At 37.9% G+C, this 23,656-nt stretch overlaps 1 protein-coding gene across 2 annotated transcripts in view; it reads right to left on the reverse strand.

The window, feature by feature from the left end:
* Nucleotides 1–922: 922 nt before the first annotated feature.
* The window catches only part of ZNF157 (zinc finger protein 157), a 28,291-nt gene continuing 5,557 nt past the window's right edge, over nt 923–23,656 (reverse strand). The window contains exons 3-5 of one of the 2 annotated variants that reach the window (XM_024749607.1): nt 3,719–3,845; nt 3,330–3,425; nt 923–2,395 (exon numbers count right to left, since the gene is read on the reverse strand). In XM_024749607.1, coding sequence (XP_024605375.1) covers nt 1,371–2,395; nt 3,330–3,425; nt 3,719–3,845 — 1,248 coding nt within the window. In that variant the 3' untranslated portion in view covers nt 923–1,370. Of the gene's footprint in view, nt 2,396–3,329; nt 3,481–3,718; nt 3,846–23,656 lie in introns of those variants that run through there. The other variant, XM_024749608.1, reaches the window with a different exon arrangement.

Below are 23,656 nucleotides of genomic sequence, written 5' to 3' on the forward strand. Positions count from 1 at the left end.
TAAAAATAGAAGGTTGGAAGCAGGGTCTCATGTGACTGGGATTCATACCTCTAAGAAGGTGGCACCAGCCAGATGCTGCTAGGTCTCTGAGGGGGTGGGGTACCCTAAAGCTGTTAGTGCTGGAAAAGTGAAAACTGGATTAAACTGCTGCTACCATGAGGAACTGCTGCTGCCCAAGTGAAGAAGCAATGCTGGGCTGACAGATGAACAGGGAGCCAACCAGAAGGAAAAAAGGAGCAAGTCCCTTCTTCCTTCCGCAGACTCAATGTTTATATTTAGTATCTCTTACTGGTAGGACCCAACAGGGAGTAGCAGCTGGCAAGACAGAAACGTGTTCTGTAGTCATGGCCCCAGCATCACAAAGCCGAGTATAGAAGGGTAGGTTTGGAGCTGAAGCACAATAGATTAATAACTGGCATACTGTCTACACCCTGGACCCATCATTTCCACTTCTAGATTTAAACACTAAACACAAAAATGATACAAATGTCTTTCACTAGGGGAATGGAGAGACAAATAAATATATTTATCAACATGGATAGATCTTGGAAATGTAACACTTTGTGAAAAAAAGCAAGTTGCATAAGTTTAAAAATAGTGTGATACCACTGATGTAAAGTAGTTAAAAGAAATACAGCATTATATATTGTAGACTTCATATTACAAAGAAAAAATTTAGGGTAGATTAAAATTCTAAATGTTGAAAGTGAAACCTTCACTTTAGAGGAAAGTATAGGAGAATATTATCACCTTGAAACCAATAATGTGAAAACATAAAACCTCAGCAGAAGAAAAGAGTTAAAAAAATTAAATAACCAGTCACAGTCTGAGAGGAGATATTTGCAACACACATGACTGAAAAAGGATTTTTATATTTTCACATATTAAAAAAAAACAAGAAAAACAACATTTAAACCAAGAAGTAAAAGATAAACAGCCCATTAGAAAACAATGAGCAAAGGATATAAACAGTCATTGCACAGACGAAATAAAACAAATGGCCAGTCAACAGGTAAGCCAATGTTCAACCTCACCACTAATTAGGGAAATCCAAATGAAATGAAAACAACAATGAGCCACTCCCTAAGGCGATCAGGACAATTTTCACACCAACATAAGAGCCAAATTGTTACAAGTGCACTCTGTGTGCACCAGTAATCAGATGGCCCAAAGAGCTTGGTCAAATGGTGAGGGGAATCTTCTTAGAGAAGCTTTCTCCATAGTACAAGGCAAGGGCTGGCCTAAGTGAGTTCTCTGATGTTCTCTGAGGTGTGCTTTCTGGCAGAAGGCTTTCCCACATCCTTGGCAAAGGGTCTCTCTCCTGTGTCAATGAGGCATACTTGCACATAGAAGGCATTTCTGCATTCACTTCATTCATAAAGTTTCTCTCCTACGTGAGTTCTCCGATGTTGACACAGGGATTTCTTCATACTGAAGATTTTTCCACATTCACTACATTCATAGGGTTTCTCTCCTGAATGCATTCTCTGATGTTCAATGAGGCGTGCTTTGACATAGAAGGCATTACCACATTTATTACATTCATAAGGTTTCTCTCCTGTGTGAATTCGCTGATGTATTCCAAGAGATGAGTGCACCCTGAAAGATTTCCCACATTCGTTACACTGATAGGGTTTTTCACCTGTATGAGTTCTCTGGTGATTATTGAGAGTCATCTTCATTCTGAAGAATTTCCCACATTCACCACATTTATAGGGTTTCTCGCCTGTGTGAATTCTTTGATGTTGGTTTAGGGATTTTTTTGCACGAAAGTTTTTCCCACAATCACCACATTCATAGGGTTTCTCCCCTGTGTGAGTTCTCTGGTGTTGAGTAAGGGATATCTTAACACGAAATGTTTTCCCACATTCGCCACATTCATAGGGTTTCTCCCCTGTGTGAGTTCTCTGATGAATCATGAGGGTTGCCTTCTCAGAAAAGGTTTTCCCACACTCAGTGCATTCATAGGGTCTCTCTCCTGTGTGTGTTCTCCGATGTAGAATGAGTTGTGACTTCCTGCCAAAAGATTTTCCACATTCATTACATTCAAAGGGCTTCTCCCCTGTGTGAGTTTTCTGATGAGCAATGAGGTATGATCTTGCACTAAAGGTTTTTGCACATTCACCACATTTATAGGGTCTCTCGCCTGTGTGTATTCTCAGATGTTCAATAAGATTTGATTTCCTGCAGTAAGTTTTCCCACATTCATGACATTCAAAGTTTTTCTCTCCTGTGTGTGTTCTTTTATGTCCAACAAAGGCTGTTCTCTTGTAGAAGGCTTTCCCACATTCAACAGTTTGATCCAAAGTTTGAAGCTTCTGATGCTGAAGGTCATTATCATGACTGAGGGCATTACCCCCAACAGAATTGTTGGCACACAGCAGTGACAAAGAGCCTTTAAAAACAAATCAGATCATATCTCTCTCACTCAAAACCAACATAGGCTTTCCCTTGTCACAGTGTAAAATTAAAATGCTTAACAAAGCCTATAAAAATTCTACATAACTTAGCCCCCGGCTAACTCTCTGATATCACCTCTTAACACTCTCACCACCCACCATTAAGCCACACCAGCATCTTTGCTGTTCCTATGATATATTGCTCAGACTAGGCTTGGCACTTACTGTTCTCTCTGCTCAGAATACTAAAATTCCACATGGCTCTGTCTCTCTCACTTCACTGATGTTGGTGCACTAATGTTAACTTCCCCAAAGAGTCTTCTCTGACCACATTCCCCAAAAGCACAAACTCCATCACTGTCTGTTCTTCTTATCTTGAATTGATTTTCTTTTCACTACCAAACACCATGTATTTGTTTGTTTCTGGTCTCTTTCCCTCATTAGACTGCAAGCTCCAGGAGAACAGAGATATTACTTTATTCACTACTGGATCCCCACACCTAGAATGTGACCAGCATATAGTTCACCTCATTTAGGATTTGGTAGATGACGAAATGAATGTATGAATGATTGCTTGACAACAGAAGGCATCCAAGGCAATGGAGGGAAGGAAGGCAATTGAGAATACTAAAGAGAGACAGACTAGCTAAGAATAAATGTCTAAGCTGAGGCAGGCAGGGAAAGATAAGAGTGGTAAATGACTACAAAAATTGAGATAAAACAGGAGAGAGCACTTAAGTGTGAGCATGATATTGGGATGTAGGGTTTAGGTATCTAAAGCATGTAGACCTTTGTCCTCTGGTCATTTTCAAAGAGCAAGGGCCTCTGAAAAGAGATTCCTGAAAAACACTGCCCAAACTTAACCTTTGACCTGAATTCCTGAGCTCTTAATTCCCCTATTTTCCATATGTCTAGTTCTTGCTCACTCACCTGGGTAACCATGGCCTGAGGATTCCTCCTCTAATATCCACAGTTCTTCCCCTCGCTCCAACTTGAAGATCATCTCTGGTTTGGCCACGCAGAGGCCTGTTAATGGGAAATGGCACAGGACGTGGGCCAAGTTGTCTGAGCTTTAGGGCCTCTGATGGAGGAGAAAAGTGCATCTTCATGAGCTGCACAAGGAAGGGCGCCCATTGAAACCTTTCATTGGGGGAAGTGAGAACACACACACTCTTCCTGGTGCCCCAAACTGATAAATCATCTGTGACCCCTTGAATCTAGAACTAAAGTATCACTGAACTCTGCAAAGGCTGCCCAGGTTACAGCAACCAAGAAAGGAAACACATGCTACCAGGAGTTACATGGACAATAATCCTCACCCACAGACGCCAGGTTGCTGTAGTTCTCCAGCATCACATCCTTGTGCATGGTCCTCTGGGCAGGGTCCAGTCTGTACCACTCCTGTCGGGTAAAATCCACAGCCACGTCTTCAAATGACACAGATCCCTGTAACAACAATCTGCAATGATCAGAATGGGACACATGGAAAAGATGTGTGGGAACTAATTCTTTCAATAGAGCACTTTTGACAGTTGACTAGAAAAAGCTACACTGGTGTCAACTGAAAAAAAAAAAGCACAACGTGAGAGTTGTGAGTTAAGTTTTATTTGGGGCAAAATGAGGACTATAGCTCAGGAGACAGCCTCTCAGATAGCTCTGAGGAACTGCTCTGAAGAGGCAAGGGGGGAGGTCAGTATATATGTGATTTTGGTGAAGGGGGTACATGCAGTTAAGCACACGTCTTGGTAGAAGGTTGCTGCTAGTCAGAAGGAGCAGATGTCTCCGTTAATGGTTTTAGTGCTTTGCTAGATATGAGAAGATGCAAGAAATTGAGTTCAGAAAATTTTCTCCTGAAAATATCTAACTATCTGAAGGCCTGCTCTGCCAGTTTCTCCCAGAGCACAGAGTGTCTCATTCCTGATCTCCACCCTGAACTCCTTTTAGGGTATGTTGAAGGTCAGTGACTGCAGTGGCTAGTGACTTCATCCTTGTAGGGGCAGATAGCAAGTGACAGTTTTTAGCTGGCACTGGAAACCTGACCCTTTCTTTCTTGATACTATACTTTGGGGGAGGAAAACACAGAACAGTCCTGCTAGTGTATTAATTTTTCAATTCATGGAGAAAAGACCACTGACTACTGAGTTAACACTTTGTGCCTGGACCTGTCCCAATTGCTGGGGAAACAAAGATAGAGTGCCTGCTCTCAAGGAGCTCATACCCCAATAAGGAGACTTGCACAGGCATGCCGTGTTTTACTGCGCTTCACTTTATTGTGCTTCACAGATATCACGCTTTTTACAAATTGAAGGTTTGTGGCAACCCTGCAATTGTCAGATGATGGTTAGCAATTTTTTTTTTTTCTGGTACGCGGGCCTCTCACTGTTGTGGCCTCTCCCGTTGTGGAGCACAGGCTCCGGACGTGCAGGCTCAGCGGCCATGGCCCATGGGCCCAGCCACTCCGCGGCATGTGGGATCTTCCCAGACTGGGGCACGAACCCGTGTCCCCTGCATCGGCAGGCGGACTCTCAACAACTGTGCCACCAGGGAAGCCCGATGGTTAGCATTTTTAAGCAACAAAGTATTTTTTAATTAACGTATGTACATTGGTTTTTTTAAACATAATGTTATTGCACACTTAATAGACTACAGTATAATGTCAATGTAACTTTTATATGCACAGGGAAACCAAAAAATTCATGTGTCTCGCTTTATTGCGATATTTTCTTTATTGCAGTGGTCTGGAACCAAACCTCCAATATTTCGGAGGTATGCCTAAATGTGAACACACACCTGCAATGATATGTTATAGGAGCTATGCTGGACATGTGTACAGGGTGCAATGGGCTTTCACAAGGGATGGAATAAGATTCCAACTTGTGTTATTGGGGAGGTAGAGCTTTGAATCCTTAAACAAGAATATAATCTCCCTCACGAATATGGATGGGGCAGTAGTATGAGAAAAGGCAGGAAGACATGAAACACACATGGTGAGTTAGAGAACTATAAATAGCGCAGTATGACAGGAAAACAGTGCTTTGGGCTGTGATGAGATAAAGGGCTATAGAGATATTCAGGGGCAGACAGTGGAGGGATTTTCACCTTTTTTTTTCTATCTATCATCAGTCTCCAAAATACTTGACTCTTTATATGATCAGAATATTTTCTGACCTTCCCACAATATAGTTAGATTTATAAGTTATACAGAAGTATTATCAAGTAGGAGAAAGGGAGAGAATATTACCCTCCCTTGAGAGTGAACAGCTGGGTTGATGAACAGCTGGGTTGAGGCTGGTGCCACAATATTGAGATTAGCAAAACAGGAAAGACAGTGGGTTGGCAGAAGGGGAAATTGAGATAGATCTTGGACCTGAGCTGGAGTGTTTATGTCACATACTGATAGAGACGTCCAGCTGGAAGGTGCATATATGATGCTGGATCTGTGAGAGGAGGCTAGGATAGACGAAGGATTGAGAGGCAGTAGCATTTCAGCACTAGCTGAAGCCACCAGAATAAACTGGGTGGCTAAGAGAACACAGAGCTTGAGAGAGGCATCAAATACAGAGTAGCAGGTACACCAATATGACATGAAGACTGAAAGGGGGTGGGAGGGGCTCTTGTGGGACAGAGAAAATGAGAGAAAGCCTCTTTTCTTTCTCATGCAGTCCTGCCCCAAAGTAAATCCCAGTGCCAAAGATGTAACCTTGCAGCAACAGGCTCCTCAAACTCTAAGGGAGAGGAATCCTCTTCTTTGGCCAGAGGAATAGTGGTCTGAAGAGTATGGGAAGGATCCCCATTGCCTTTCTTCTAACCTCTCACCACTTGGCCTCAAGGGCAAACCTAGTTGCAGAAAGTGAGTGCCAGGATGGAGATGAAAGCCCCAACTGTCCAGCTAGAGGACCAAGATGGGGAAGCCCTGGGAACAGGGGTGTGGGGGTGATCGCCCTAACAATATAGCTTCAAAATACATGAAGCAAAACTGAAAGAAGAAATGGGACAATCCACAAATATGGCTGCCAACTTTCATCACCTCTCTTAGTGACGAGTGAAAATCAACAAGGATACAGAAAAACTGAACACCACCAATCATCCAAGGAATTGTAGAACATTTCACTCAAAAACTGAGATTAACTGTTTCTTCAAGTATACATGGAATATTCACCAAGCTAGACCATATCCTGGATCATAAAACAAACCTCAACACAATCAAAGGGCCCACTGGGTACCAAGGAAAATTGACTTGGAACAATCAACTCTGAGATATATCCTAATTAAAACTATTAGAATTTAAAGGCAAAGAAAAATATTCCTCAGGGCCTCCAGGCAAAAGAATTAGATCGGCATCCATTTCTCAAAAACAACACAGAAAGCAAGGCAATAGTAGAACAGCACATTCAAGAAAATTAAGGAAAGAAAGTACAAATAAAGGAAATTATATCCAGCCAAGATACCCTTCAAGTATCAAGGCCATCAGAAAAAGTTTTGAATAGGCCAGAATATGTGTGCCCTTCCTAAGGAATTTGCTAGAGCTTCACTGTTTAATATGGTAGCCACTAACCACATGTGTCTATTTGAGTTTAAATTTTGATGAATTAAAATGGAATAAAATTAAAAATTCAGTTCCTCAGTCACACTAAAGCACATTTCCAGTGCTCAGTAGCCACATGTGGCTGGTTACAGTACTGGACAGTACTGGACAGCACAGATACAGAACATTCCCATCACTGAAGGAAGTGTTACTGGATAGCACTATACTAAACAATGAGCTTCAACCAAAAACAATGAATGGGAAAATTCTGGCAAAAGGACTGACAGTAAGTATTTCATATATTTAACGGTAAAGATAAGACTAAAATAAGGCTGGGGTCATGGGTTGAAGGATAATGTATACACATTAAGTGTTCTGACAAAGTAGAAAAAATACAACTAAAATATGGGAGGAGAAGAGAAAGAAAGGGGGAAACTGAATAAGATCATTTACTGCTGTATAGGTAACAGATGAGAGACAAATTAGATGGTAAAAGATTAATTTAAAAAAGGTAAATTGCGGCTTCCCTGGTGGCGCAGTGGTTGAGAGTCCGCCTGCTGATGCAGGGGACACGGGTTCGTGCCCCGGTCCGGGAAGATCCCACATGCCGTGGAGTGACTAGGCCCATGAGCGATGGCCGTTGAGCCTCCACGTCTGGAGCCTGTGCTCCACAACGGGAGAGGCCACAACAGTGAGAGGCCCACTTACCGAAAAAAAAAAAAAGGTAAATTGGTAAAGCCATTATGGAAAACAGTGTGAAGATTACTGAAGTAATTAAAACTAGAACGACTGTATGATCCTGTGGTCCTGCTTCTGGGTATATGTCCAAAGGAAATGAAATCACTATCCCAAATAGGTATCTGCACTCCCATGTTCATTGCAACATTATTTGCAATAGCCAATATATGGAAATAACCTAAGTGTCCATCAGTGGATGAATGGATAAAAAAGATCTAGTATATATAGAGTGGAGTAGTATTCATCCATGAGAAAGAAGGAAATCCTGCCATTTTCAACAACATGGATGAACCTGGAGGACATTATGCTAAGTGAAATAAGTCAGACAGAAAGACAAATACTGTATGATCTCACTAATATGTGGAATCTAAAAAAAAAAATTAAGAAGTCAAACTCAGAAGCAAAGAGTAGAATGGTGGTTACCAAGGGTATGGGGGAAATGAGGAGAGATGTTGGTCAAAGAGTATAAAGTTACATTTATGTAGGATGAATAAAGTCTAGAGATCTAATATACAAGCATGATGACTATACTTAACACTGTTTTGAACAATGGAAATATACTAAGAGAGTAAATTTCAGGTGCACTCATCACACACAAAAAATGGTAACTATGTAAGGAGATGATGTGTTAATTAGCTTAACTGTAGGAATCATTTCACTATGTATATGTATATCAAATCATCATTCTGTACACCTTAAATATATATAATTTTATAAATAAATATGTAAATAAAAAGAAAGATAAAAGGGTTGACTAAGAGTACTATAAAAAGGATTAACACAAAGGTAACCACCAGCATAAAAATACAAGTCTTCCTAACTACCAAAAAAAGTTTAGAGGAAACACTCAATAGAAAAAGAAACACAGTAAATATAACAAATACACACAGTAATTACATCATAAGATAAAATGAGAGAACTGAGAATATATTTGTATTATTTATATTACCAAACAGTAATACAAATAAATGTGAATAGGCTTACTTCATCTATTAAAATAAAAAGGTTTTCACATTGCCTTGTAAAGCAGAACCCAACACAATGCTGTATACAAGAGACATGCTTAAAATGGTCTTTCAAAAAGGCTAAAGTTAAAACGATGGGCAAAGATTTACCAAATGAAAACAATATAAAAGCAGGGATTGAAATCCTGATACCAGACAGAGTAGAATTCCAGAAGGATATAAGATAAAGTGCGATACTTCGTAATGTTACAAGCCCTGTTCACAATGAAGATATAACAATAAAAATATTTGTAAATATCTATGCACAAAGTAACACAGCAAAAGCCTACATAAGCTATATAAATAAATATGTAAATAAAAAGAAAGATAAAAGGGTTGACTAAGAGTACTATAAAAAGGATTAACACAAAGGTAACCACCAGCATAAAAATACAAGTCTTCCTAATTACCAAAAAAAGTTTAGAGGAAACACTCAATAGAAAAAGAAACACAGTAAATATAACAAATACACACAGTAATTACATCATAAGATAAAATGAGAGAACTGAGAATATATTTGTATTATTTATATTACCAAACAGTAATACAAATAAATGTGAATAGGCTTACTTCATCTATTAAAATAAAAAGGTTTTCACATTGCCTTGTAAAGCAGAACCCAACACAATGCTGTATACAAGAGACATGCTTAAAATGGTCTTTCAAAAAGGCTAAAGTTAAAACGATGGGCAAAGATTTACCAAATGAAAACAATATAAAAGCAGGGATTGAAATCCTGATACCAGACAGAGTAGAATTCCAGAAGGATATAAGATAAAGTGCGATACTTCGTAATGTTACAAGCCCTGTTCACAATGAAGATATAACAATAAAAATATTTGTAAATATCTATGCACAAAGTAACACAGCAAAAGCCTACATAAGCTGAAAACTACAGAGATACAAAAAGAAATAGAAGCTTTCTCTAATGGGAGACTTTTAAAGAGAGAGAGAAAGGCGGGGGAGGGAAGGAGGGAGAGAGGGAGAGAGAAGGAAAGAACAAAAGAAAGAAACACTATACCCAGATCATACAGAATATACTTTTTCTCAGGTGTACATGGAACATTCACAAAACTTGATCATATACTAGGGCACAAAGAAAACAATCTCAGTAAGTTCCTTAAAATTGAAATATTACAAGCAACACTGATCACAATCAATAAAGAAATTTAAGAACTAAAAATGGACAAGCTGATTCTAAAATTAATATAGAAATAAAACCACAAGACTTAGATTAGCCAGAGCAATTCTGAACAAGAAAAAAGTTAGAGGACTTACATTACCTCATTTCAAGACTTATAAAGCTACAGTTTTCAAAACAGTGTAGTATTTTTGTAAAGATATACATGAGACGGACTTCCCTGGTGGTCCAGTGGGTAAGACTCCATGCTCCCAATGCAGGGGGCCCAGGTTCAATTCCTGGTCGGGGAACTAGATCCCGCATGCTGGAATGAAGATCCCGCATTCCACAACTAAGAGCTGGCGCAGCCAAAATAAATAAATAAATATTTTAAAAAAGATATCCATGAGACAAAATAGAATTTAGAAATAGATTCACACATATATGATCAATTGATGTCTGACAAAGGTGTCAAGAATATTCAGTGGGGACCTCCTAGGGAAATGGAAATAAAAACAAAAATAAACAAATGGGACCTAATCAAACTTAAAAGCTTTTGCACAGCAAAGGAAACCATAAACAAGACCAAAAGACAACCCTCAGAATGGGAGAAAATATTTGCAAACGAAGTAACTGACAAAGGATTAATCTCCAAAATATACAAACAGCTCATGCAGCTCAGTATCAAAAAAACAAACAACCCAATCCAAAAATGGGCAGGAGACCTAAATAGACATTTCTCCAAAGAAGACACACAGATGGCCAACAAACACATGAAAGGATGCTCAGCATCACTAATCATTAGAGAAATGCAAATCAAAATTACAATGAGGTATCACCTCACACCGGTCAGAATGGCCATCATCAAAAGATCTACAAACAATAAATGCTGGAGAAGGTGTGGAGAAAAGGGAACCCTCTTGCACTGTTGGTGGGAATGTAAATTGATACAGCCACTATGGAGGTTCCTTAAAAAACTAAAAATAGAACAAGCATATGACCCAGCAATCCCACTATTGGGCATATATCCTGAGAAAACCATAATTCAAAAAGAGTCATGTACCACAATGTTCATTGCAGCACTATTTACAGTAGCCAGGACATGGAAGCAACCTAAGTGTCCATTGACAGATGAATGGATAAAGAAGATGTGGCACATATATACAATGGAATATTACTCAGCCATAAAAAGAAACGAAATTGAGTTATTTGTAGGGAGGTGGATGGACCTAGAGTCTGTCATACAGAGTGAAGTAAGTCAAAAAGAGAAAAACAAATACCATATGTTAACACATATATATGAAATCTAAAAAAAAATAAATGGTTCTAATGAACGTAGGGGCAGGACAGGAATAAAAACACAGACATAGAGAATAGACTTGAGGACACGGGGAGGGGGAAGGGTAAGGTGGGATGAAGTGAAAGAGCAGCATTGACATATATACACTACCAAACGTAAAATAGATAGCTAGTGGGAAGCAGACGCATAGCACAAGGAGATCAGCTCGGTGCTTTGTCACCACCTAGAGGGGTGGGATAGGGAAGGTGGGAGGGAGACATAATAGGGAGGAGATATGGGGATATATGTATACATATTGCTGATTCACTTTGTTATACAGGAGAAACTAACACAACATTGTAAAGCAATTACACTCCAATAAAGATGTTTTAAAAAAAGAATATTCAGTGGGGAAAGGATACTCTTCTCAACAAATGTCTCTGGAACAATCAATCAGTCATATCCAGAAAAACTTCAGAATTCCTGAGGGATAGTTACTGAACTGTTAAGACTGGTTACCTCCAGAAGGTGAGATTATGAGGACTCTTCAAATTAAAAATTTTATGTTTCTGATCATTTAGTTAAGGTAGTGTCCATCAGTTTTCTCCACTGTAAAGTTACCAATTTTCCCTATGTAATTAATGAGCAATGTGTAGGAACATACCTTGAAACTATGTAAATGTATTGCTCCTCATTAAACTTTCATCGAATAGCTTTGGCATCCATCAGTGATTCTTGCCTGGCTTAATTATTACTAACTAGAATGGTTGCAAAAGGTTATTTTTCTAACTCCATCATTCTTTCCACATTACTAGTTGCCACTAGACCTTAAGGAAGGGCTTTTCCTTTCTCCCTCGTTCATACATTTACTATCAGTATGGACTCAAGGTTTATCTTAGTCTTCAGCCAGGCTCAACACCCAGCTGAGTACCCAAAGGCCATATGCACATATGTGGGTAAATGGCCAGAGGGCAGGGAAGAAAGTTTTCTGGGACTCTTTGACATGGAAGAATAATGCACTATGGTTCCAAAATCTGTTGGTCAAGTCCTAACAGGGGCCACAGTTAGATTAAAAGGATATAGGGATGCAACAGTTGATGGAATTAAGGCGAAAATCTGCATGAAAATGGGAATATTTGAAAAGACTTTATGTGAACTGTACCTCCTTCATCTAAATGTATTCCTGAGATTGATATTTATGTCTGACTGGGGAATACTTCTCCTACGTAGTATTATAAAACAAGAGGAGTATAAGTTCATCCCTTGGCCAGTATTAATTGCACATGATAAATGAGAATCTTTATAATTGCCTAAGCTCATACAAGTTGTTATTTTGAAACAGTGTAGAAAATGTGGTGGACAAAAAAAGTTACCATTTTAATTAATGACATGTTAGAAGCTGGAGTGCTGGTCCAACAAATTCTCTTAGAATAGCCCTGAGTGGTCCATGAAAAAGGTGGATGGCTCAGGGAGACTAACAGCAGATCATCAAGGCTTAAATAAATTAGTATCACCTAATAGCATCAGTACTTCCTGATATGGTTTCAACAGTGGAAAAATACAGGAAGCTAAAGGAGACTGGTTCTCAGTGACTGATCCTGCAAATGCTTTTTTCCCTATCTCAATATGGGAAGAGTCAGCTACAGTTTGCTTTCATGTGGGAAGGATCCTAATTTACATTTACTGTACTGTCAAAATGTTATTTGAATTCACCAGCTGTCATAATTCAACTGTCATAATTTGGTTAGAAGGGATTTAGACTTAATGCAGGTCCCAAGTATAATAATATACTACATTGATGATATCATAATATCAGAAACTGAAGATCGAACAAGGACTGACTTAAATGCAACAGTGACACATATGATCAACAGAAGCTAGTTGATAAATCCAACAAAAATCTAAGGGCCCACTCAAATGGTGAAATTCTTAGGAATACCCTTGGCAGGAGCCACATGTGACATTCCACAGGCAACAAAAAATGAAGTGTTGTTGCCTACCTTTGGTACTAAGAAGAAACACAGCCCATGATTGGATTACATGGATTTTGCAGGATACATGGTCCACATCTGCAAACATTGCTAGCTCCTTTCTATAAAATGACCCAAAAGAAGGCCATATTTGTATAAGGGCCTGAAAAAAAGTAAGTTATGTCTGAATTGCAAAAAGTGGTAGCTCTCTTTGATATCTTTGGGCATCATGAACGGAATGCTGCTGACAACAGGCAAAAGTGGAATTCAAGAGGGAATCTTATGCTAGAGAAAGAAACATTGTTGCAATAATTCAATTCTGTCTTTTTTTTTTTTTTTTTTGCAGTACGCGGGCCTCTCACTGTTGTGGCCTCTCCCATTGCGGAGCACAGGCTCCGGACGCGCAGGCTCAGCGGCCATGGCTCACGGGCCCAGCCGCTCCGCAGCATGTGGGATCTTCAGACTGGGGCATGAACCCATGTCCCCTGCATCGTCAGGCAGACTCTCAACCACTGCACCACCAGGGAAGCCCCAATTCTGACTTCTTGATGGTTCTTCCTTTATAAATCAGTTTCCTCTGGATGCTCCTTGAGAAAAAGCATGGCAGTTTACTGCACAGGCAGAAAGACCAACTACATCCATGGTGCACTCTTCCAGTGGAGACATTTGGACACTGTTGGGGATGGTACTTTATCCATGCCACGTCATCTGGACATTGATTAGCAATTTCTTATTTGGTAATGCTCCTCCTGCACAGACTTCTTTGATAACAACATCATCAGAACTCTCAAATTGTGCACCATCTAGCAACTCAGAAAAAAAGAGAACCAGCCAGAAAGGAGTGTCGGAAAAGCATGGGGAAGACTTCAAAAAGGAAGGGAGACAGATTAAGGACTCAATGATGGTGAAGATGAAAACACTTGGAATGCAAATTCTACTCAACAGATGTAGTGAGACTAGAACAATACGTGCAATAATCATTGCATTTCTCTTACAATTTAATTCAACTAAAATTCTACTGGGATGTAGGATTGCTTTATGTTTTCCAACTAATCTTTATTTTAAAGTGTCTCTTTAATCCTGCTTAGTGGATGTGGGTTAAAACTGTCTAACTCAGAAAAGTCAAGAGAGAAAATAACGATGAACTGGTTGCAAAGTCCCTGCATATGGCAACCAACTGTCAGAAGCCTAAAGAATCTAAAGGTCATATATATAAAATAGATAAATAAGGTCCTACTGTATAGCAAAGGGAACTATATTCAATATCTTGTAGTAACCTATAATGAAAAAGCATATATATACTTATATATATATATGTATAACCGAATCACTTTGCTGTACACCAGAAACTAACACAACATTGTAAATCAACTATACTTCAATTTTTAAAAAAAAAGAATCTAAAGGTCTGACACAACTCCCTTCCATCAACTTTCTTATGTAGTATTTTATGTACCCAGTATCCCTATGCTCTCAGATGGCATGCTTTGTTTAGAAGTATTTTGGTCAAAAACTCTTAAGCCCACACAAAGTAACTGGTATATCACTGAGTAACTTGACTTTGGGTCAGATGCATTTTAATTACCCAATCAGAGGATAATTAATGTTCACCCTTTCTCTTATCACTCATTAACTGTAAGCAAAATCTTATAGGTTTTCATCTTACTTAAACACTGAATGAAAAAAATATTTTCAAAAAGAGAAAGAGCCATAGGAGTCCTGTAATAGCATTTATGACAAAGTTGTAATTGAAGATACTGTTTCCATCATCCATATGAAGATCCATCAAAAGATTTCTTAACTCTCAAGTATCAGGAAACCTTTACTATAGAGGAATTATCGATTTCTCTGTGGGGGTGTTGAAATTCATGTGTTTGATTGGACTTCTAACTCTGTTATGTCGTCCCAGAATATCAAAGATAAATCTTGACTTCAAAGTTTCTAATTGTGTAGGATTGTTGACCAACATGCCTAAATTCTAAAACTTGTTTTGATATCTTCTTCTTTTTATTTCCCTTCCTTTTATCCTAATATTTGTCTATTTATACTTAGAAGCTCCCTAAAAACCACAGGAAAACAAAATTAATAAGTAAATAAATGAACAAATAAAAACTGGCTGGAGATGTGGCCATCTCTAACTCTTTTTTGGAAGATCTGGGAAGGAAGAGCTGGAGAGGGGTAGAGCACTGATCAGGAAAAAGTTGACATGCATTGCCCAGAATCATCAGCCTCCAAACAATATTACCGTTTAGTGTGAAGAGGAAGATTTTTCACTGTCATCCACTGAATTCCTCACAATTTAGTGAACCCTCTCCTGTGACACAAAAATTCAATTTCCCAAAAAATATCTTTAACAAATAATCATGGATGTATGTAAAGAAATAAATCGAGGAGTTTCACCATCAAATTGTCAATTATAATGAAAACTTACCACCATTGCCAGTGCTCAAAGGATGGAGTGTTATGTAACCACTAAAATTATGTAGAAAATTATTTCTGGACATGGAAAAATATTTATCTAACACTCCCAATGTTTCTTTTTTTTTAGAAAAGGCAACCATTCTTATTAGTTTTACTTCATTTGCCATTATTTGTTATATTATAGGATAAACCAAGAAAGTAATTGTGTTAATGTCATTATAACACCTCCACCAAAAAAAGATATGTAAGTATAATAGCAAAGAAGTAAAAGTTCTGTAATTTTAATCTGAACTGGAAATGAGCTCTGTGTTTTTTTTCTCTCTTAAGAAGTAGGCTGATTTCTGCTTCTGGGAAAATAGAGTAAATATACTTCTCCCCATTCCTCCTGCTAAGTATGACTAAAAACTCTGAACACCATATACAAAACAAAGTTGTAATTCAAAAAAATACACGCACCCTAATGTTCATAGCAGCACTATTTACAATAGTCAAGACACAGAAGCATCTTGTATCCATCAACAGATGAATGGATAAAGAAGATGTGGTGTGTGTGTATATACACACACACACACACACACACACACACACACACACACACACATATATATAGTGCCACTTGGTACTGATGAGGTGACGCCCTCTCTTCCCCAGCTGGAGTGAAGTCAGAGGAAGCCAGCTAAAACAGGTTTAAATAAGAACAAGATTCTCATAGCATAATACCAAAAATGCCTAGGTTTCAATTGACAATCACTCATATCAAGAACCAGAAAAATCTCAAACTGAATGAAAAAAAATCAATAGGTATCAAGACTGACATAACAGAGATAATTATCCAACAAAGATTTTGAATCAGTCATCACAAAAACGCTTCAGTGAGCATGTCTCAGGAAAAAAATAGAAGATATAAAAAAGACCCAAATGGAAATTTTAGACCTAAAAAACACAATAACTAAAATTAAAAACTCAATGGGTGGGGGCCTCCCTGGTGGCGCAATGGATAAGAATCCCCTGCCAATGCAGGGGACATGGGTTTGAGCCCTGGTCCAGGAAGATCCCACATGCCACGGAGCAACTAAGCCCATGCACCACAACTACTGAGCCTGCACTCTAGAGCCCGCAAGCCACAATTACTGAGGCCCACATGCCACAACTACTGAAGCCTGTGTGCCTAGAGCCTGTGCTCTGCAGCAAGAGAAGCCATTGCAATGAGAAGCCCTCGCACAGCAACAAAGAGTAGCCCCCGCTCGCCACAACTAGAGAAAGCCCATGCACAGTAACAAAGACCCAACATAGCCAAAAAATAAACAAAAACAAAAAACACACAGAAAACCTCAATGGATGGCCTCAACAACAGAACAGATGGAACAGAGGAAAGACTCAGTGAAATGGAACACAGAAGAATAGAAATTACCCAGACAAAATTGACTGGAAAAATACTGCCTCAGGGACCTGTGGGACTGTAGCAAAAGAACCAACATTCATGTTATCAGAACACAAAAAGGAAAAGAGAAAGAGGATGGGGCTTTAAAAGTACATGAAGAAATAATGGCTGAAAACATCCCAATTTGGCAAAAGACATAAATTTACAGATTCAAGAAACAGAGCAATCCCCAAATAGGATAAAACCAAAGAAATCCACACCAAGACACATCCTTAAACTTCTGAAAACTAAAGATTAAAATATATGTACTGAGGGACTTCCCTGGTGGTCCAATGGTAAAGAATCCACCTTGCAATGCAGGGAACGCGGGTTCAATCCCTAGTCAGCAAACTAAGATCCCACATGCCGTGGGGCAACTAAGCCCGCATGCCACAACTACTGAGCTCGTGCATCTCAGCTAGAGCCTGCATGCCACAAACTACAAGGCCCATGTGCTCTGGAACCAGTGCACCACAACTACAGGGCCCACGCACCCTGGAGCCTGTGTGCCACAACTAGAGAAGAGAAAACCCACACGCCACAGCTAGAGAGAAGCCCATGCACCACAATGAAGAGCCTCCGCACCACAACAAAAGATCGCACTTGCCTCAACGAAGATCCCACATGCTGCAACTAAGACCCGACACAGCCAAAAATAAATAAATAAAATAAATAAATAAATCTTTAAAAAAATAAAATAAAATATATGCACTGAAAGCCATGAGAGAGAAACAACACCTTACAAAACAATGTGAATGACAGCAGATTTCACATCAGAAACCACAGATGCCATAGGAGGTAGCATAACATTTTTCAAGTGCTGAAAGAAAAGAACTGTCAAGACAGAATCCTATATCATGAAAATATCCTTCAGGAATGAAGGAGAAATAAAGACATTCTCAGATGAAGGAAAACTAATAGAATTTGTCACCAGCAGACTTACCTTAAAAGAATGGCTAAAGGAAATTCCTTAAACAGAAAATGAAAGATAAAATAAAGAATCTTGGAACACCACAAAGTAAGAAAGAATACAGTAAATGAAAATGTGGGTAAGTGCAATAGACTTTCCTTCCCCTCTGGAGTTTTTAAATTATGTTTGACAATTAAAGGAAAAAATGTTAACACTGTTTGATCTGGTTCTAAATGTATGTAGACAAGATATTTAAGACAATGATAAACAGGAGACTGCAAAGGGGATTAAAGGGAGGCAAGGTTTCTACATTTCACTCAAACTGGCAAAATGATGATAGCAATAGACAATGATAAGTTATGTGTATATAATGTAATATCTAGAGCAACCATTAAATGAACTATACAAAGAAATACACTCAAATACACTATATGTAAATCAAAATGGAATTCTAAAATATGCTCAAGAAACTGATAGGAAGACAGGGAAAAATAAAACAGAAAACAAAGCAGAGAGAACAAACAGAAAAGAAAGATAGTAAATGTAGGCCTAACATATCATTAATTTCATTAAATGTGAATGGTCTAACTACACCAAATAAAAGAGACTCACAGAAAGGATTAAAAACATGACTCAACTGTATAGTATCTAAAAGAAAGTCACTTCAAATATAGCAATATAGGCAGGTTGAAGGAAAAAGTATGGAAAAAGATATATCATGCAAACATTAATTAAAAGAAAGCAGAAGTATTGTCCACTATACCTCAATAAAGCTAGAAGCATGAGTAGCTATATTAATATCAGATAAATTAGAATTTAGAAAAAAAAATTACCAGACACAGAGAGAAATATATAATGATAAAAAAGTCAATCCATTAAGAAAAACAAAGCAATTCTAAATGTGTATGCAGCAAACACAGAAGCAAAAGCTGATAAAACTGAAAGAAGTAGACAAGTTATAGTTGGAAACTTCAACACCCCTTCTCTCAACAATTTACAGAACAGCTAAACAGAAAATGAGCATTCTCAACAACACAATGACCCAACAGGATCTAACTGACACTTACAGAACACACCACCCAACAACAGCAGAATACACACTCCTTTCAAGTGTCCAAGGAACATATAGCATATCTTGGGCCGTAAAACAAACCCCAACAATTTTAGAAGAATTGAAATTATACAAGGCATTTTTTCTGACTACACTGGAATCAAACTAGAAATCAATAACAGAAAGATAACAAGAAAATTTCCATATACTTAGAAATGAAACAATACACTTCTAAATAATCCATGGTTCAAAGAAGAAGTCCAAAGAAAATCCAAAAAATACAATGAACTAAATGAAAATGAAAAAAACACATATTTACAATTTGTGGAACACATCTAAAGCATTGCTGAGAGGAAAATATACAGCACTAAATGCATACATTTGAAAGAGGAAAGTCTCAAATCAAAGATTTAAGGTCCCACACCAAAAACCTAGAAAAAAAGACCATATTGAGGATAAGTTAAGAGTACAAACTTGGAACTAGTAGATAAGCAAGTCCAAGAGAGCTAATGCACAGAATAGTGATTATAGTCAACAACACTGTATTATACAAAGTTGCTAAGAGACTAGATCTTAACTGTTACTGCCACAAAAAAGAAATGATAATTATGTGATGTGATTGAGGTGTTTGCTAATGCTACAGGGGTAATCATATTGCAGTATATAAATGTATCACGTCAACACATTGTCACTTTTTTTTTTTTTTGGCTGCACAGGACAGCTTGCAGGATCTCAGCTCCCCCATCACGGATTGAACCCAGGCTGCAGCAGTGAAAGCCTGGAATCCTAACCACTAGGCCACCAGGGAACTCCCAACACATTGTCACTTTAAACTTACATAACGTTATATGCCAATTATATTTCAATTTAAAAATAAAGAAAAAAAGACCAAAATAAACCCAGAGCACACAGAGGGAAGAAAATAGAAGAGAAATTAATGAAGCTGAACAGAAAAACAATATATAAAAGTCAATTAAACAAAGAGCTGGTTCTTTGAAAATATCAATAAAATTGATAAACTTTTAGTAAGACTGACAAAAAAAAAGAGAAAGGACACAAATTACCAATATCAGGAATGAAACAATGAATATCACTACAGACCCAGCAGACATCAAAAGAGAAATTACTATGAACAATTCTACACTTATAACTTAGATGAAATGAACCAATTCTTCAAAAAACACAAACGACCACAAGTCATCCAATATGAAATAGATAATTTAAGTAGCCCTGTACTATTAAGGAAAATTTATCCATAATTTAAAACTCATAAAAGAATCTAAAAAGAATGGATATATGTATAACTGATTCACTTTGCTGTACAGCAGAAACTAACACAACATTTTAAATCAGCTATACTCCAATAAAAGTTTTTTAAAATAAAAAATAAAACTCACCCAAAGAAAGATATCTCTGGCCAGATGGTTTCCCTGGAGAATTTTACCAAACTTTTAACAAAGAATTAACACAATTACATAATCTCCTACAGGAAACAGAAGAGGAGGTAATTCTTTCAAACTCATTCTATGAAGCTAGTATTTTCCTAGGATAGGTGAAAAGGGGCCCCCCAAACATATCCACATCCTAATCCTTGGAATCTATGAATATCACCTTACATGGCAAAAATAAAAAGGTCTTTGCAGATGTGATTAAGGATCTTCCAATAAGGAGAGTATCTTGTATTATCCAGGTGGGTTCTCAATGTGATCACATGTATCCTTACAAGAGGGAGGCAAAAGAAGATTTGACGCACACAGAGGCAGTGATGTGAAGACAGTAGAGAGATATTTGAAGATGCTGGCCATGAAGAATGAAGGGATGAAGTCACAATCCAAGGAATAGCTGCAGCCCCCAAAAGCTGGAAGAGGCAAGAAACAGATTCTCCCCCAGAGCCTCTGCAGGGAGTAAAGCCCTGTCAACACCTTGATTTTGGTCCAGTGATGCTTATTTTGGATTTCTGGCCTTTAGAACTATGAGAGAATAAATTTCTGCTGTTTTAAGCCACCAAGTTTGTGGTAATTTGTTGCAGCAACCACATGAAACTAACACATTCCCTGATTACAAAACTGGATGAATATAGTATAAAAAAGAAAACTACACAGCAATATCATTCATGAATATAGAGGCAAAATTTCTTGACAAAATATTAGCAACTATAATTCATTAATATATTAAAGGAATTATATACCATGACCAATTAGGGTTTATTCCAGGGATGTAAGGCAGGTTCAATATTCAAAAATCAATCCATATAGAAAAAGCACTTGAAAAAATCCAACACCCATTCCTGCAAAAACCAGAATAGAAAGAGAAATACAGAGGAACACCCTCAATTTGATAAACAGCATATAAAACAAAACTACAGCTAACATTATACTTCATGATAAAAGACTGAAGACCAAGAGCAAGGCAAGGATGTCTATTCTCACGACTCTTATTCAACATAGTGCTGGAAGTTCTAACCATTACAATAAGGCAAGAAATGGAAATGAAAGGCATACAGAATACAAAGGAAGAAATTTAACTGTCCCTATTACCAGATGAAAAGGTCATAGAAAGCATAGAAAAACATACAAAAACCAAGTGTTTTTCTGTATGTTAGCAGTGAAAACGTGGACTCCAAAATAAAAAATATGAAACCATTGATAATTACTCAGAAGTATGAAACACTTAAGTATAAACCTAACAAAACTAAACGTTGCAGTAAGTTAAATTGTTGTTTACTTATTTGCAGTAAGTTCACTTCTTGCAGTAAGTTAAATACTGCAACACACTAGCAATCTTGAGAAAGAAGAACAAAGCTGGAGGCATTACACTATCTGATTTAAAACCCTTGAACAATGCGGGATTAGGGGCATTGACCCTCTGCGCAGTTGAAAGTCCATGTATAGCTTATAGTTGGCCCACCATATACTTGGTTCCTCCTTATCCCCAGTTTCTCTGTATCCACAGATTCAACCAACTGTAGATCGTGTAGTACTGTAGTATTTACTATTGAAAATAATCCACATATAAGTGGATCCACACAGTTCAAACCTGTGTTGTTCAAAGGTCAACTATATATTACAAAGCTACAGTAATCAAAACAGTATGGGAGAAAACTGTAACTCAAAAAGTTACATGCACCCCAATGTTCACTGCAGCACTATTTACAATAGCCAAGACATGGAAGCAACCTAAATGTCCATCGACAGAAGAATGGATAAAGAAGATGTGGTATATATATACAATGGAATATTACTCAGCCATAAAAAAGAATCAGATAATGCCATTTGCAGCAACATAGATGGACCTGGAGATTATTATACTAAGTGAAGTAAGCCAGACAAAGACAAATATCGTATGATATCACTTATATGTGGAATCTAAAAAAAGACACAGGGAGTTCCCTGGTGGCCTAGTGGTTAGGATTCAGCGCTTTCACTGCCGTGGCCTGGGTTCAATCCCTAGTGGGGGAACTGAGATCCCGCAAGCCTGGTGGTGCAGCAAAAAAACAAAAACAGACAGATACAAATGAACTTATTTACAAAACAGAAACAGACTCACAGACACATGAAACAAATTTATGGTTACCTTATGGTTACTTATGGTTACCTCCCCTTTACCAAAGGGGAAAGGGGGAAGGGATAAATTAGGAGTTTGGGATTAACATATACACACTACTATCTATATAAAATAGATAACCAACAAGGACCTACTGTATAGCACAGGGAACTATACTCAATATTTTGTAATAACCTATAAGGGAAAAGAATCTAAAAAATTATATATATATATATATATCTGAATCACTGTGCTGTACCCTGAAACTAATACAACATTTTAAATCAACTATACTTCAATTAAAAAAATATAAATAAATAAATAAATTTAGTGAAAAAAAACCCCAGTATGGTACTGGCATAAAAACAGACACAAACAACAACAGAACAGAATAAAGAATAAAGAGCCCAGGGATAAACCCATGCATATATGGTCAATTAATTTATGACAAAGGATCCAAGAATATACAATGGGAAAAGGACAATATCTCAAAAAAATAGTGTTGGGAAAACTGGACAGCCACATGCAAAAAATGAAACTGGATTACTACCTTACACCATATAAAAAATTAACTCAAAATGAATTAAAGAGTTGAATATAAGACCTGAAACCATAAAACTCATAGAAATCATGGGCAGTAAGTTCCTTGACATCAGTCTTAGCAATGATTTTTTTGGATCTGATTCCAAAAGCAAAGGCAATAAAAGCAAAAATACACAAGTGGGACTACATCAAACTAAAATGGTTCTGCACAGCAAAGGAAACCATCAACAAAATGAAAAGGCAACCTACTGAATGGGAGAAAATATTTGCAAATTATATATCTGACAAGGGGTTAATATCCAAAATATATAAAGAACTCATACAGCTCAATAGCAAAAAACAATCCAATTTAAAAAAGGACAGAGGATCTGAATAGACATTTCTCCAAAGAAGACATAGCAATGGCCAATAGGTACATGAAAAGATGCTCGGGCTTCCTTGGTGGCGCAGTGGTTGAGAGTCCGCCTGCCGATGCAGGGGACACAGGTTCGTGCCCTGGTCCGGGAAGATCCCACATGCCGCAGAGCGGCTGGGCCCGTGAGCCATGGCCGGAGCCTGTGCTCCACAACGGGAGAGGCCACAACAGTGAGAGGCATACTCAATATTTTGTAATAACCTATAAGGGAAAAGAATCTAAAAAATTATATATATATATATATATCTGAATCACTGTGCTGTACCCTGAAACTAATACAACATTTTAAATCAACTATACTTCAATTAAAAAAATATA

The sequence above is a fragment of the Neophocaena asiaeorientalis genome, unplaced genomic scaffold, assembly GCF_003031525.2.
Source record: "Neophocaena asiaeorientalis asiaeorientalis breed wild unplaced genomic scaffold, Neophocaena_asiaeorientalis_V1.1 scaffold1052, whole genome shotgun sequence".
Taxonomy (NCBI): Eukaryota; Metazoa; Chordata; class Mammalia; order Artiodactyla; family Phocoenidae; genus Neophocaena; species Neophocaena asiaeorientalis.